The 17,678-nt window shown below is 48.4% G+C and overlaps 1 protein-coding gene across 1 annotated transcript in view; it reads right to left on the bottom strand.

Annotated features, from left to right (window-relative positions):
- Positions 1–16,575, bottom strand: part of SLC27A3 (solute carrier family 27 member 3) — a 30,132-nt gene extending 13,557 nt beyond the window's left edge. The window contains exons 1-3 of the mRNA XM_028710027.2: positions 15,540–16,575; positions 3,184–3,393; positions 1,849–2,007 (exon numbers count right to left, since the gene is read on the bottom strand). Of these exons, the coding sequence (XP_028565860.2) occupies positions 1,849–2,007; positions 3,184–3,393; positions 15,540–16,563 (1,393 nt within the window). The 5' untranslated portion in view covers positions 16,564–16,575. The remainder of the gene's footprint in view (positions 1–1,848; positions 2,008–3,183; positions 3,394–15,539) is intronic.
- Between the last annotated feature and the right edge of the window lie 1,103 nt (positions 16,576–17,678).

Consider the following 17,678-nt stretch of genomic DNA (forward strand, 5'->3'; position numbering starts at 1 on the left):
GTTGGTGGTTCGAATCCCCGCAGCGGGGTGCACTCCCGTTGTTCAGTCCCAGCGCCTGCCAACCTAGCAGTTCGAAAGCACTCCCGGGTGCAAGTAGATAAATAGGGACCGCTTACTAGCGGGAAGGTAAACGGCGTTCCGTGTGCGGCTCTGGCTCGCCAGAGCAGCGATGTCACGCTGGCCACGTGACCCGGAAGTGTCTCCGGACAGCGCTGGCCCCCGGCCTCTTGAGTGAGATGGGCGCACAACCCTAGAGTCTGTCAAGACTGGCCCGTATGGGCAGGGGTACCTTTACCTTTACCTTTAATGTTGTACGTTATGCTTATTGTATGTTATGTTCACGTTTAATGAGGGTGGATTTCTGTATTGGGGTGGGGGGTTTATGTTATGTTGTAAATAAAATTTCCAATTAAAATTTAAAAACTAAAAAAGACTTTCAGCAGAGGCCGGGGAGGTCAGGACCACGGACAGCTCCCCGAATGTAAGTGTCTCACTCTCCAGAGCCAAAGGGTCAACCACAGATCACGGACTGGTGCTCCAACATCTCGTGGAAAAGTATGCCTCAATAAAAGGAGAATCTCTTTATGCAGATTTTATAGATTTTAAGTCCACCTTTGATCTTATACCCTGAGAAAGGCTTTGGAAAAACCTAAGTGATACAAATATAGACAGACACATCTTGATTCTTATTCGTAGTTTGCATGAAAACACACGACTTCAAATCAGATGTGATCGACCGGGGCATTTAACTAAGAAAATCCAGACCCACACTGGAGTACAGCAAGGCTGCATCCTTGCACTCCATTTTGTTTAACTTTTATATTAACTCCCTAACTAAGCTAAGCCGCTTCTGGCAAACGAGAGCAGTGCACGGAAACGCCATTTACCTTCCCGCTGGAGAGGTACCTATTTATCTACTTGCACTTTGATGTGTTTTCAAACTGCTAGGTGGGCAGGAGCAGGGACCGAGCAACGGGAGCTCAACCCATTGCAGGGATTCAAACTGCCAACCTTCTGATCGGCAAGTCCTAGGCTCTGTGGTTTAGCCCACAGCGCCACCCGCGTCCCTAGAGACTACCTTACACTGTGTTTAAAACCAAAATTGCATTTGGGTAGAAACTGTTTCTCAGGGGGCTAGTCCTAGTCTTTATAACCCTGTACCTTCTTCCAGAAGGTAGAAGCTGAAAGAGATCATTTCCGGGGTGCGCACTATTTCTGCAGCTTTCTTATGACACCTGGAAGAGTAGATTTGATCCAAGGTGGGAAGAGTGCACCCAATTATTCTCTCCGCAGTCTTTACAACCCTGGACAGCATTATTTTTTCCCTGGCTGTGCAGCTCCCAAACCACACACACAGACCATAAGTTAATACACTCTCCACAGTACAATGGTAAAATGCCATCAACAGGTCCTTTGAGAGATTGTTTTTCCGGAGGATTCTCAGAAAATATAACCTCTGCTGTGCTCTCTTCGTCAGGTCTTTGCTGTTTTCTCCCCAGGTTAGGTCATCTCTCAACTCCATTCCCAGAAATCGAAACACGAGACCTGTTCCACGCACTTCCCCTCAATAATGAGTGGCTGAATATTCAATTTACATTTCCTAAAGTCCACAATAATCTCTTTTGTTTTCTTAAAGTTAAGGAGTAAGTTGTTTTTCCTGCACCACTCCCCCAACTGCTTGACTTCCTTCCTACAGGCCGCCTCCCCCTCTCCAGCCATGATTAAACCAACCACCGTTGTATCATCTGCAAACGTAATGACCCAGCATTTGCAACCACAAGCCAGCTTCCTCCCCACTCCAAAAAAAGCCACTCCATGGGCTCCACTCCACCAAGCTCCCGAACCTACCGAGGCCCAGAGTGCCGATGACCCCCAGAAGACTCCCCGCCATGTGGTAGAGGGGCAAAGCCACATAGATCACGTCCGAACGGGATGCGCCCACCAGCTGGTAGAAGCCCAAGCACATGATGGATTTGAGGTGGCTGATGCGAGCCGCCTTGGGGAGACCTGGAACAGAGAGGAGGGAAGGAAGGAAGAGTTCAACTGTTCCCTCTCCCTTTTTGTCATTTCTGCCCCCCCCCCACTCCAATATTTCAGAACCAGAAATTTCAAAAGTACAGCGCTACCTTGGTTTAAGAACTATTCGGTTTACGAACTCTGCAAAACCGGAAGTAGTGTCCCGGTTTGCGAACTTTAACTCGGTCTACGAACAGAAGGACACCAGCAACAGGAGGCCTCATTAGGGAAAGTGTGCCTTGGTTTAAGAATGAATTTGGTTTAAGAGCGGACTTCTGGAACGGATTAAGTTCATAAACCCAGGTACCACTGTACCTTATTATTATTATTGCTATGACTATTATTATTATTATTATTGGGGTGATTCTCTTTTGCATACCTGGGTAAGTACCGTATTTTTCGCTCTATAACACGCACCAGACCATAACACGCACGTAGTTTTTAGAGGAGAAAAAAAAATATTCTAAACGAAATAGTGGATATATGATTTTTGTGGTTCATGCTGTGGCCACAGACATGTGATCTGACGGTGAGTTTGGAGTAGTCCAATGCAAAAATCCTGAGGATAGCTGCGCAGCCTGCATTTGCTCCATAAGACGCATACACATTTCCCCTTACTTTTTAGGAGGGAAAAAGTGAGTCTTATAGAGCAAAAAATACGGTATTTACTTATTGTGTTGATATCCCCCCGTTTTCTCCAAGGAGCTCAAGGTACTTGGCTCTTCCCTTCCTGAATTCCAATAAAATAATAATAATAATAATAATAATAATAATAATAATAATAATAATAATAATAATAATTTATTTATACCCTGCCCATCTGGCTAGGTTTCCCCAGCCACTCTGGGCGGCTTCCAACAAAATATTAAAATTACAATAAAACATCAAACATTAAAAACTTCCCTAAACAGGGCTGCCTTCAGATGTTTTCTAAAAGTCAGATAGCTGTTTATTTCCTTGACATCTTATTATAGGTTGGTTAATTAACCTGTGAGGTTGGTTGAGCTGAGAGGCCATGACTGGACCCAGGTAACACCCGGTGAGTTTCACGGCCGAGCGGTGGATTCGAACCCTGGCCTCTCCCAGGTCCTGGCCTGACACTTTGACCGCTACACCAGAGGTGGCATAGCCTAGGTTTCTGCTACCTGTACAAACTGCCCACTATACCTGTGGTCCCCGAGGTGAAGATGTAGAGGCAGGTATCCGACAAGCTGTCAGGAGTGGAGAGTTCGAAGGGGACGGGCTCCTCAGACGCTTTCTCCAACAGATCCTGGAGCCCAGTCACGTGGGGAGGATAGGGCCCCTTCCCCAACACCCAGACCGCCACGCCCATTTCCTCCAAGCTGGGAAGGATGGGCTCCACAGCTTCAAAAAGCTCTGCAAAGAGACAGAGAGACGGAAAGATGGAAGTAAGCGTCAGTATACAATGTGGGCTGACCAGGAATCGCCTAACTCAGCTAAGGCTGTGGCCTCCTCCATACGCAAATTTAGTCGCTACGCTACCACTTTAAACACTTTAAAAATAATTCTGGGAGCTGTAGTTTGTTATGGGTGCTGAGTGGTGTTAGGAGACTCTCCTGGAACTACAACTCCCAGAGTTCCCTGGGAAGAGGGGCTAGTTGTGAAACCACTCAGGAAACTCTTGCTCTGTGGGGAGAAGGCGGGGGGTGTCTCTCACAACTCTCAGCACCCCTCACAAACTATACTTCCCAGAATTATTGAGGGGGGGGAGCCATGGCTGTTTTAAAATGGTATTATTTAAAATGGTAGACACAGCCCGGGATGAAAAGGACCGGCTGTGGCTCATGAACTCTTGAGTCGGCTGTTAACTCCTGGATAATAGAAAGGAATGGGATGAAACGCTGGAGAGATGCTGCCAGTCAGTGTAGACAACATTGGATAAGCTGGACCAAAAGCTCACGATATGGTAGCTTCCTATATGCTCCTATTTACTCATATCATGAGGACTGGAATCTTAATAATTATTTTTAAGGGTAGGCCATAGCTCAGTAATAAGAGCACCTGATTTGCTTTGAGAAAATGGTGAGGATTGAATTGGGATTTAGAAATTGAAGAAGAGGCATGGAAAGACTGTGGACAAATGCAACGCATAAATCCATATCGGCAACAGACACAGAAAGAGCCCTTAAAAATCATACATGGTTGGTACTTAACACCTTGACGCCTAGTCTATATAGACCCAAACAGTTCTCCTTTGTGTTGGAGAGGTTGTCTCTCTATAGGGACATATCGACACATGTGGTGGAAGTGTCCAAAAACAGGAATGTTATGGGGAAATGTTTTTATAGAGATCTCTTTGATCACAAGGAAGACAGTACCAACGACTGGCTTCGCTTAACTTGTATAGTCAGGATTAGGGTTGGGCCATATCTGGTTTTCAACATTGTGATATATCACCTGCCAAACATTGCGAAATACTGATATATCACAATGTCTGAAATAAAGATGGTGCTAGGCATTGGCTGGCTTCACGGTTTTCCCCGCATTGTGATTTTTGCATAGAACACAAACACATATAATGATTTATGATAATTTGCCAGGGCAAAAATGATGAAACTGGTATCATGTTATGGCTTGCAAACCAGCTTTGGATGATATAATCGCCCAGCCTTGTCAGGATATGCCATAAATTAGAAACAAAGAACTCGTACCCCATCTGTTAACTGCAACAAGAAAGACCATTGCCCAGACATGGGAATAACTGCAATTATTGATTTGAAAAGCTCTTATGCGCCTTTATTTTCCCGTAATTAAGATAGCCATGCCACCCAAAACGGGTATCATGACCTTCTAGATCTAAAATATCCCAATTTTTAATATACACCAATCTTTCAACCAGAGAAGACATGAGCCTTTGTAATATAACTTCAAGTCCAGTAACCTGTAGCCACCTCTTTCTACAATATCTATTAATATCTTATGCTTCACTCTTGGTTTTTTACCCTTCCACAAAAATTTAGATTTTTTTTTTTTTTTGCCACTTATCAATACAGCTGGTCTTTCCTATAATTGGAATTGTTTGGAATAGAAAGAGTAGCTTCGGTAAAACCATCATTTTAATTACCGAAATACGGCCCAAGAATGATAAATTTAACCTAGTCCATGTCTCCAACTGTCTTTTGATATCTTTCCAACAATTGGTATAATTATCTTCATATAAGTTAATATTCTTAGGTGTTATCCATACTCCTAAATACTTAATTTTGGGGTAGATTTTTATTTGTATTATTTTTTCATCTGGCAACAGATTTTTAACTAATAGTTTTGTCTTGTTTAAATTCAGTTTAAACCCCACGACTTTACCATAACCATTGTTGGGGAAACCGACATGGAAATTGCATGTAGCAAGAGGATGGGGAAAATATGGCAACTTTTAGGGAAGTCTGGGGCGATTTTATAGATTAATACAAATAATGAGGCATATGGCAGAAGGGTGCCTATGGTCTACAGCAGAGTTTGGCATGCGTAAAGCACACATTTCAATTAGTATTTGTTGTTTTTCCCTCCTGCCTTTGTATAAACCCTGTAGAGCATCGCCGCTGCGGATACAATATATCTTTTCATTTGAGGAAAACAGTCCAAGCAATAGAGATTATCGGGCATCCTTTCGTGTTTGTTAAGATTGTGATGATTTTAGCATATACACTTCCAATGAGGTTCTGCAGTGCATTTGGAGATGACTCTCCGATTGCAGGTAGCTGTTTTTATCTTTAATATTTATTTACTTATCACCTGGCCACAGTGATCCATGCGACGGTCACCTCCAGGCTTGACTACTGTAATTCGCTCTACGCGGGGCTGCCCTTGAAGCTGTCCCAGAAAATCCAGCGGGTGCAGAATGCTGCAGCGAGGCTCCTCACGGGGTCTCTGCCATGGGAGCATATTCACCCAGTGCTTTTCCAGCTGCACTGGCTCCCGGTGGAGTACAGGGTCAGATTTAAGGTGCTGGTTTTGACCTTTAAAGCCCTTCACGGCCTAGGACCCTCGTACCTACGGGACCGCCTCTCCCGGTATGCCCCACGGAGAGCCTCAGTCCATAAATAGCAACACCCTAGTGGTCCCGGGCCCTAAGGAAGTCAGATTAGCCTCAACCAGAGCCAGGGCCTTTTCAACACTGGCTCCGACCTGGTGGAACGCTCTGCCTCATGAGACCAGGGCCCTGCGGGATCTGATCTCTTTCCGCAGGGCCTGTAAGACAGAGTTGTTCCGCCTGGCCTTTGGCTTGGAATCAATTTGATTCCCTCCCCCTCTTTCTTTTTTCTTTTTCCTTTCTCCTCCTGTGATGAGGCTGCATTTTAATATTTTAATGTTTCAATATTTTAATTGTTGTATTTTAATCATGTTTTTCATTCAACTTGTTTTTATTATTGCTTGTTAGCTGCCCTGAGCCCGGCCTTGGCTGGGGAGGGTGGGGTATAAATAAAAAATTATTATTATTATTATTATTATTATTATTATTATTATTATTATTATTATTAAAAAGAGCACCAGATTCGCATGCCCAAGGTCCCACGTTCGATTCCCGGCGTCTCCAAGTAGCATTGGTTAGTGTCTCCTGCCTGCAGAGCCGCTGCCAATCAGTGCAGGCTATATTGAGCTAGCTGGATCAAAAGTTTGGCTCAGCAGAAGCCAGCGTTCTATACGGCCAGCTAACCTCAGTTTCCCCACTGAGAGCGAGGGCAATCTGGGCTGGCTTCCGCGGTCCCACTCCCACCTCCCTCGCTAGCCGGAGAACGCAGCCATTAGTCACGCACGGGGAAGGTCCATTCGCCGGCCTTTTGTCTCCGCTGCCACCCCTGCCCCCACCCCAAAGATGACGACAGCCCTCCGCAAATTGAATCAACCCGGCAGGCAGCGGCAGCAGCGATGCGTTAATCCCCACAAAGGCCTCCCAGTTCCCTGCAATGTGGGAAGCAGGCTTTGGTTCAGGTTGGGGTATTAATTAGTGGTTCAAAAAGCAGCCTTGGGAGTCTTCTCACGCTGCAGAAGGACCCACAAACGAGGAAGTGGTTTGTTGTCGTTGTTTTGAATCCCCTTATTATCCCTCGAGAGCGCGTTTGAAGCATGCAAAAGAGCAGGCTGCCGGATCCGGCCAAACAGGACCCATCCTGCTCTCCTTCTGGCAAGTCCACAAGGAAGACCTGAGCGCAACAGTAACTCTCCCCACCTGCGGCTCTCCAGCCTCTCGTACTGAGGTAGACTTGCTCTGAAGCTGGAGGTTCTAGGCAGCCATTTTGCCTCCGGCGAGGCCTCCCTTCCATGAATTTGAGTAGTAATCTTTGAAAGCCACCCTGAGGCGGTTTCCGGCACCTTCAGAAGAGTCTCCTGGAGCCAGCCAAAGGGGGCCTATCCAGTCGTCATTGTTTCTTGAATTTATACAGTGGTGCCTCGCAAGACGAAATTAATCTGTTCCGCGAGTCTCTTCGTCTTGCGGTTTTTTCGTCTTGTGAAGCACGGCTATTAGCGGCTTAGCGGCTATTAGCGGCTTAGTGGCTTTAAGAAAAAGGAAACAAACTCGCAAGAACTCGCAAGACATTTCATCTTGCAAAGCAAGCCCATAGGGAAATTCGTCTTGCGGAACGACTCAAAAAACGGAAAACCCTTTCGTCTAGCGAGTTTTTCGTCTTGCGGGGCACCACTGTACCTTGGGTTAAGTACTTAATTCGTTCCGGAGGTCCGTTCTTAACCTGAAACTGTTCTTAACGTGAAGCCGCCAGGGCACATTTTCTGTTCTCATCCTGAAGCAAAGTTCTTAACCCGAGGTACTATTTCTGGGTTAGCAGTGTCTGTAACCTGAAGCGTATGTAACCCGTTACCACTGTATGTATTTATCATGAGCTTCTCTCCCAAAAGCCATTCCCCTCCGCTCAAATGTTGGATCCAGTTGGGGGAAAGAAAGTCTGTATGCACTGACACAGCTGTTTAGAGCTGACAGCTAGTGCCGGGGTTTGGCTTGGATTAAAGCCCCATCTCAGCGCTATACAGTGGTGCCTCGCAAGACGAAATTAATTCATTCTGCGAGTTTTTTCATCTTGCGAATTTTTCGTCTTGCGAAGCACCACTGTATTAAGTCTGCAGTAATTTTAAGAAGTGGCCCCAACATTCTCCAGCAGGCTACCACACTGCGTGCTATGAGTTGCTCCTCGAAGTCAAGTCACAACTGTATTAACGGTTTTAAGAAAAAGGAAACAAACTTGCAAGACGTTTTCATCTTGCGAAGCAAGCCCATAGGAAAATTCGTCTTGCGAAGCAACTCAAAAAACCAAAAACCCTTTCGTCTTGCGAGTTTTTCGTCTTGCGAGGTACCACTGTATAGCACCCTGTACCCAGGGGGTCTCAGGGCGGTTCACAGAATAAAATCAAGATAAAGTAAAGGTAAAGGTACCCCTGCCCGTACGGGCCAGTCTTGACAGACTCTAGGGTTGTGCGTTCATCTCACTCTATAGGCCGGGAGCCAGCGCTGTCCGGAGACACTTCCGGGTCACGTGGCCAGCGTGACAAAGCTGCATCTGGCGAGCCAGCACAGCACACGGAACACCGTTTACCTTCCCGCTGGTGAGCGGTCCCTATTTATCTACTTGCACCCGGAGGTGCTTTCGAACTGCTAGGTTGGCAGGTGCTGGGACTGAACAACGGGAGCGCACCCCGCCGCGGGGATTCGAACTGCCGACCTTTCGATCGGCAAGCCCTAGGCGCTGAGGCTTTTACCCACAGCGCCACCCGCGTCCCTAAAACCACAAAATACCTGCAACATAGCTCAGTCGGTAGAGCCCAACTCTTAATCTCATGGTCGTGGGTTCGAGTCCCACGTTGGGCGAAAGATTCCTACATTGCAGTGGGTTGGACTAGATGACCCTCGAGGTCCCTTCCGACTCTTATGATCCTATTATCCTGTTTTCACAGTGGCCAACCAGGTGCCTTAATGGGAAACCCGGGAGCAGGACCCGAGTTCAAAAGCAACTTGTGGCTCCCAGGAGCATCTGTGGCAAATATTCTCCCTTCTGCACCCATTCTGGTCTGTTTCAGACGCACCAAAACAGGCCCCATAAGCCGATTTGCCTTACTCCAACACAGCCCATTTATTAACATGGGAATAAAAGGCATCTTTCTGTGATTGCAACATCCTTCGGAGACAGGCCAAACTTGAATACCACACTGGAAGGCCACAACTCCCCACTCGCTATCTCGAACCGATACCTTTATCTCTCCCGTTATAAAAAGAAAACCTTGAGTTGGCCCTGACTCAATCAATCCCTCCTTGTTAAGCAAGTCGTGTTCACAGCGAAGGCTATTTTTAACATGGATGCTTTACATATGTTCAGATGCAAGCCAAACACATTCTCATATAATTTAGGTCTGCGCAACTTCTATCCAAATACACTTCTTCTTCTTTTTAAGGCAATTGTTTGTAATTGATGTGGTTTTATTAAAATTATTTAATTATGGCAGGCATTGATGCATCTGGGGTGTAAGATTTATCAAGTCCCTACATGAAACTGAATATTTTGTGGGACATAGTCTTGTTTGATCATTGAATTCTAACCTATCCCTTTCAAAAATGGATATAAACATTAGTTTCTTGAGCATCTCCCCCCAGTTTGGAGATACATATGACCTTTGGCCTGCTACCCAACTCTAGCCTTGCTGATTCAGCTAATTATGATTTGATTAGGGTTTCTCAGCACCGTATCAATAATCAATACCAGTTGATTATAGGTGAAAAACACCGTATCAACATTTTATATTTGCAAAGCTAGCACTTTGCAAAGCTTTTTATACTGTAACCTCATTTTATCTTCTTTTCTGTGGTGTTTAAGTTAAGGAAATGTATTTGCTATGCGCCTGGAGACACATCTTGGAACAGAGAATTTTCCCAAGTGCAAATATGAAAAGCGGGGAACTGTCCCTCTTAACTCTGTAATTGTTACAGAAGGAACTGTGGTGAACAACTTCACGGCCGGCATCAGCTACAAAGAAACCAGTCCAACAACAACTGTTGCGGTTGCATCCAACATTAGCCCTACTCAGAGTAGAACCGTTACAATTAATGGACAGGACTAGCTTAGATGAATTCATTTAAATGGGCTTGCTCTGTGCAGAAGTTAATTGGAGGATGACCCTCTGTATAAAACTCTGGAGCCCCCATTCAGAATTTTGGGTAGTATAAAAACTATTATTTCGGGCCAAAGCGGATGAAATTTACAGGCGTGGGAAACCTTCCAGAGTTTTAAGGCCACTTAAAAAAAAAATTAGGAGTAGCGGCTCCTATAGCCATATCTATTTATCTAGCTACAGGGATGTTCAACAGGTCAATTGCGATCTACTGTTCGATCCCCAGGAGGTTTTGGTAGATCGCGGTCGATTGCTGGGTCTCTTTCCTTAGCGTTAATAAAATATAATCCAGCCTGCCCCCTCGCCCTGCCCTCTATTGTTTCACGATGGTTGATGAGTGGCTGTTCCCCTTTCTCCCTTGAGCTTAGGCTTGGATTCTCAAAAATCGGGGCTTTCCTCCTCCCTAAAAAAAGCTCAGAAACTGTGACCTGAACCCCCCAAAAAGGGGGTAGATCACTGCCAGTTTTTAATTCTGTGAGTAGATCGCAGTCTCTCAGGAGTTGGTCACCCCCTAGCAGTATGTATGTGTCATCCAATTTTATGTGTGTATAATCCAATCTCAGAGTAGACCCATTGAAATTAATCAATATGTCTGACTTGGATGAATTCAGCAGGTTGAATCCAAGTAGAACGTAGTTGGGAAACAACCCTTGGGAGGGTTAGGGTTAAGTGATAATTTCCATCAGGCTGTGCCCCTCAACTCGGATCAGCAGCCATTCCATCAGGCTGTATAGGAGAGGAAGAGACTGGACCGCAGGGCCTCTGCCAAACGACCAGCAACTTTTGGCTCCTCCTCTCCTTGAAATCTTTTTTCTTCCCCATTTCAGCTATTCTTGACAAGAACTCCACAGCTAATAATAATAATAATAAATTTTATTTATATCCCACCCTCCCCAGCCGAACCCGGGCTCAGAGCAGCTAACAACAGTAAAACGATAAAACATTCTAAAATCATTTCATTATAAAATTAATTCCAACCAAATCAAACTGGGTCTGAGATTTCTTTTTTCCTTCCCCCTCCCAAACCCGTTTTCCTTTTGTGCCGTGGCTCTTGATGTGGAAACCCGAGGGCCGGAACGGTCTTATCGCTGACTTTTGCAAGCTGCTCTCGGAAGATAAAAGGTAAAGGTACCCCTGCCCGTACGGGCCAGTCTTGACAGACTCTAGGGTTGTGCGCCCATCTCACTTAAGAGGCCAGGGGCCAGCGCTGTCCGGAGACACTTCCGGGTCACGTGGCCATCATGACATCGCTGCTCTGGCGAGCCAGAGCCGCACACGGAAACGCCGTTTACCTTCCCTCTGCTAAGCGGTCCCTATTTATCTACTTGCACCCGGGGGTGCTTTCGAACTGCTAGGTTGGCAGGCGCTGGGACCGAGCAACGGGAGCACACCCCGCCTTGGGGATTCGAACCGCCGACCTTTCGATCGGCAAGCCCTAGGCGCTGAGGCTTTTACCCACAGCGCCACCCGCGTCCCTACTCTCGGAAGATACACACACAGTAAATGAAGAATCCTGCTAGATAAAAATTAAAAGTCCATGGCGTCATGCATTCTGTTCCTCCCCCTGCCCCCCAAATCCCTGGCCAGAGGCTCCAAGGGACCCCACAAACAGGGCATGGAGGCGTTTTGATAGCTGAAAAGTATTTATTGTGACCCCGCCTTTAAAGCTGCAAATTAACCCTAATTTATTTGGAACTGCACCACTCTCGTTGATGCAGCCTGCCCTGGGATAAAGGGTAAAAAATAATTATAATGATAATTACAATATAATAACAAAAATAAAAATATCCTTCCCTGCCCTCTGCCCTCCAGTGTCTGGACTCAAAGGTACACTGAACCTGGAGGCTCCACTCTTCCCAGCCATCATGATGGCTAGCTGCCCATATCTAATCCATTATCAGTGATGCCTCGTTGGATCAAAGCAAAGACCAGCCTCCTGTCTCCAAGAGTGAGCAGCAGCCAGGAAGCCTAGAAGCACAGCCCTCCCTTGTTGTGTGTTCCTGGTATCTGGCATTCAGAGATAAACTGGGTCTGAACAGGGAGGCTCCATTCCTAATGGCAATGGCTGTTTGTGCTTTGTCCAGTCCAGCCTCTTGTCTCACCCAGTTATCAGCTGGATGCCCTACTGGCCAGAGACTGCTATTCTAAGTTAGACACCCTCTGCATCTTGGAAGTTCTCTTTAGCTAACCATCCTGTATGGAATGTTTACATTTCCTTAGCGGATGATCAGAAATAATCACTAAATGTGCCCACTATTTGCGTGCAATTTTAAAAAAATAAAAAAATAAGGGGACCCATCTCCTAAAGCAGATATTATTATCATTACCTTTATAAGTAATGATTTTATTTGTACCCTGCCCATCTGACTGCATTGCCCCAGCCACACTGGGTGGCTTGCAACACATATAAAATCACAATAAAACATTAAACGTTTAAAAACTTCCCTATACAGGGCTGCCTTCAGATGTCATCTAAAGGTTGTACAGTGGTACCTTGGTTCTCAAACTTAATCCGTTCCTGGAGTCCGTTCGAATCCCAAAACTGTTCGAAAACCAAGACACATCGGACGTTTGGCTTCCAAAAAACTTTCAAAAACCGGAACACTTACTTCTGGGTTTTCGGGAGCTGATTTGTAGGTCAACTAAGCTGTTTGAGAACCAAGGTTCCACTGTATTGTTCCTCATCTACTTGACATCAGATGGGAGGGCATTCAAAAGGGTGGGTGCCACTACCAAGAAGGCCCTCAGTAGGATCTGATATGGGGGACCTCCAAGGGCTGTTGGGACTCCAAGTCCCATCAGCCATCATGGCCAACCATCAGGCATGATGGGAGTTGGAGTCCAGCAACATCTGGGAGGCCACAGGTTCTCTGCCCCTCTCCTAGACACATATCCCAGCCAATCAGGGATCACATATAATTATTGACTCTTTTTTTCATTCAACATGCTAGCATTAGAGAAGAGAGCAACGTACCCAGCACCCTACAGAAAAGCAAAGAGTGACAAATTCTCCTTGCTATGGGGCAGAATGTCGCCAAACTGGTTGCATTGCGCCCTGGGTTGGGGGGGTAGAGGTGACACAGCCGCTTAGGACTGATTCGTCTGTATTCCTGAATAATCAGTACATTCTATCACCCTTAGCAATGGAAAGACTGGTGAAACAGCCACCCGTCGATGAGGCTGCCTGTTGCAGCTCTGCGTGAGTCCCTGCTCTGGGCTCGCCTCCTTGCAATCAGGCCCTATCAGGGACAGCTAATGCTGCCACATCTCTGCAGCGTTCCAGCCATTCCAAATTCAGAGACGCAGCACAATGGCCTGCTGTCAGAGGAGGCTGACTATCCTATCTCTGTTTGAGTTGCTGCTCACCTTCTTCCAAACAGCCTCTACGGGGGTAGAGGAGAAAAACAGGAGGTAATTGCACTCTCTCTGTATACATAGAATATTCTCTCGTTCTTAAGGCAAGAGCGAAAAAAGAGTACATGTTCTCCAAAGAGGGTGCCTGCCACGTCTCTGTAAGAGTAGCTGCTCTGGGCTCATTTCCTTTCAGTGTGTATGTGAAACCGATGCGACTGTTGGCTTTTTTGCAGATTAGCTGGGCTGCAGAAAGCGTGCTGGGGAGACCACACATTCAAGAAACACAAAAGTAACTTTTGCTTGGTTTAATAACAAATAACAAAAACAAAAACTTCTTTTACACTAAATTACATTATATCAATAAGTGGAACCCATCCACCAGGGTACTGAGAGAGCTACTTGCTGCTCTTTATATACTATAGCCAACAGCTTCATTAACACAACTTAACAGCACCTGCTATGCTGCTTCACGGCTGTAAAACCGGGTCATGTTATTTGCTCTGGCCCTTAAAGACATACTTGTGGAACAATAACGAAACCTAAAATTTAAAGAAACCATCCAACAGCGACTGGAACACTTCAGACATTCCAAACACAGAAACAGAGGATTTAAACGTTTTTGTATTGCTACGTTGTGAACCGCCCTGCGATCTTTGGATGAAGGGTTGAATAGGTAAATAATAAGGATTTGCCCCTGGAAGTAGCTGCCCACCGCACCTCTGGTTACTGCGGTAGGCTTTGAACCAGGAGACACAACCCAGAGGAAGCCCGAAACCAGGTTAAAACCCACTAACAAGCAAGCAAGCCCATGTTTAGTGTGACCCTGCACAAACATGCAGAGAAGTCGATCCTGCTATTCTCAATGAGGAAGGGGCGCAGCACAATGGTGGGTCATCTGCCCTGCATGCAGAATGATCCTGAATTCAATTCCCAGCATCTCCAGGTGGGGCTACAAAAGACTCTTCTCTGGAGAGCTGTTGCCAATTGATGGAGGCGACGCTGAGCTAAATGGACCAATGCTCTGACTCTGTAACATAAGGAGTGCCTGCTGGATCAGGCCAATGGCTCATCTAGTCCGGCATCTGGTTATCACAGGGGCCCACCAGATACCTATGGGAAACCAGCAAGCGGGACCTGAACTGGCATTCAGAAGCATTGTGACCTCCAACTGCGGAGCCAATGTGGCTGGTAGCCATTCTTAGTCCTCTCCCCCATGAATCCAATTCCCTTTTAAAGCCGTCCAAGTTCATGGCCATCACTGCCTCCTGTGGCAGGGAGTTCCATAGTTCAACCCTGCACTGCTTGAAAGAGGACTTCCTTTTATCTGCCCTGAAACTTCCAGCGTTTGGCTTCGTTGGACTCCCGAGAGTTCTAGTACTAGGAAAGAGGAACAAAGCCTTTTCCTCTGTCCGTTCTCTCCATGCAGTGCCTAATTGCATAAACTTCCATCGTGGTGCCTGGTATGGGTTCCAATTGGAAGGGGACGCTGCGTTGACATTTCTGCATTGCAAGGAGTTGCACTGGATCAGGGTTTCCCAAATTTGGGTCCCCAGCTGTTTCTGGACTACAATTCCCATCCTCAGGTCCTGCTAGCTAGGGATGATGGGAGTTGTAGTCCAACAACAGCTGGGGACCCCAAGTTTGGGAAACCCTGGGGGGTCCCTTCCAACTTTACAATTCAGTGAGAAGACCCAAACACCCCAAGCTTTCTCCATAGGGGAGTCACTCCCTTCCTTTGAACCCCTTGAGACGACAGCCTGAAAGCTGCTGCCAGTCCGTGTCTACAGTACTGAGCTAGATGGAGCACAATGGGTCTGATTCAGTCTAAGGCGGCTTCCTACGTCCCCACGGAGCAGCGGTCTGATTTGGGAAGAGAGTGCTTAGCCCTCCCTACCTTCCCTAATAGGGGTTTACTCCCAAGTAACGCAAGCCTTGGATCTCAGCCTCTGCAGACCCCCAAAGTTCGCCAAGTCCCTTTTACAGACCCGAAAGGACAAACCGCGACGGGGTGGGGAGTGGGGGGGTATACAACTCACCGTGCGCCACCAGGACCGCCCTGGCGCCGCAAGTGCGCACGCAGTGGAGCAGCGCCCCTCGGCGGAGCGCGGTGCCCAGGAAAGCCGGCACGACGCCCAGCTTGGCCAAGCCGATCCAGGCCCAGATGAAGGTGGGTTCGTTGCCCACCAAGAGCGCCACCGTCTGGCCGGGCAGGAGCGGCGGCTGCCCGTCGGGCAAGCGGAGCAGCGCGTTGGCCACGCGGTTGCTCTGGCGCTCGGCTTGGCCGTAGGTGAAGCTGCGCTCCTCGAAGCGCAGGAAGACGCGCTGGGGCCGCGCTCGGCACAGGCGCCCGAAGCGCTGCGCCAGGCTGAGCGCGCCCGCCTTGCCGTGCAGGAGCCGTCGGCGGCAGCGCCAGGCGCGCACCAGGAAGGCCAAGTCGGCCAAGGCGAGCGGGCGCAGACGGCCGGGGAGCACGGCCAGCAGCAGCCCCAGCAAGCCGGCGGCGGCCAGCGCCAGCGCCGAGGTGAGCCACATCGTGGCGCGCCGGAGGAGGATGGAGACGACGGGGAGGACGGCGCGGCGGCAGCGATGGCTGGAGCTAGAAGAGGGCAGAGCGGCGGGAGGAGGGAGGAGGAGGCGGGCCAGGGCGGACCGCCGAAGGAGCCTCTGCCGCCAGCCAGCCAGCCAGCCCCGCCTCCGCTGCGAGGCCCGGGGAAGGAGGGGCGCCAGCCGCCCCTCACCAGGCGCCCTCGGCGGCCGGAGGTGGAAGCAGCCCGAGGAGAGAGCCAGGAAGCAGGCCAGGCGGAGCTGGAAGCCGTCCGGGCTCGGGGAAGAAAGGGGCCTCTCCATAGCAGTGGCTGCTGGGGAAGGCGAGCCCGGGAGGCTCGCCGTCGGGGCTCCTTTTGGAGGGCTGATCCGGCAGAGGGAAGCCTCTCTCTCTCGCGCGCAAGTCAGTGGACAAGGCGCACGGCTGAGGAGGGCTTTCCATGCCACAAGCTGGCTGGTGTTGTGGTGGGATCCGTCGGGGCGCCCGCACTCCGCTTTTTGGACTCGGAGCATCATCCGCCAGAGACCATCAAGGACGCGTGTCGGATAGGTTTCATGGAGGTCCGTCTAGAGCCAGTTGGGCTAAAGGATGGCTAAATGGAGCCTCTCGCCTCAGGGGCAGTCTACCTCCACGGGTCAGAGGAGGGGAGCAGGGGTGCCTTCACTTACTACTGGCGAGCTTTCTAGCTCAACGGAAGAGCATCTCTGCCCACGATGCTGAAGCTCGCAGGTTTAAGCTCCAGGTTTGACTGAGAGACCCCTGTCTGAAATCCTGGAGATCCTCTCGCAGTCAGGGCTTCCCAAACTTGGGTCTCCAGCTGCTTTTGGACTACGACTCCCAGCATCCCTAGCTAGCAGGACCAGGGGTCAGGGATGATGGGAACTGTAGTCCCAAAACAGCTGGAGACCCACGTTTGGGAAACTGGTGTAGGCAATACTGAGCTTAAATGGACCAAAATGCAACTTCTTTAGGCTCCCTTTTATAGCAGCTTTCATAACAACCATGAGACCAGGAACTTGCTTTTTAGAGGAAGGGCTGGCGCTCATTGGTAGGGCATCCACTTTGCATGCAGAAGGTTTTGGGTTCAATGCCAGCATCTCCCAGTAGGGTTGGGAGAGACCCCGTCTGAAATCTCAAAGAGCTTCTGCCAGTCCGTGTAGGCAATACTGAGCTCGATGGACCAACGGTGTGACTTACAAGTTGAGTTGGAAGCAGAAAGTTGGACTAGGTGGACCTTTGAAGAACAGGCCTCCTCTTCTCTCCTCCAAACCGCTCGCCATTTATAGTTTTAGAGGAGGGATGAGGGACTCCTCCGGGTAGTGATAGACAGCAGCTCCTAGCCAGCACGCCTAGTGGTCAGGAACGGGCTCCTTTGGGAGGAGGGGTTTGGATATAAATTTATTCTAAAAAATACCTAGCAACATCTGAAGGGCCGCAATATTCCCCCATCCCCTGGCTTTGGAGAATTCAAACCACTTCTGTGCATCAGCAAGTCTTACAACGACCCTGCAAGGTTGGCCGACGGGACCCAATATCCGTGGGAGGAGAGAGAAATTGGGTGCTACCTTGCAGCTCCAGGCAGAACAACCCAACCCTGGGTTTAAGGTGGAATTAAGCCTCGGGTTTCCAA

Source organism: Podarcis muralis, chromosome 16 (genome assembly GCF_964188315.1).
Source record: "Podarcis muralis chromosome 16, rPodMur119.hap1.1, whole genome shotgun sequence".
Classification (NCBI taxonomy): domain Eukaryota; kingdom Metazoa; phylum Chordata; class Lepidosauria; order Squamata; family Lacertidae; genus Podarcis; species Podarcis muralis.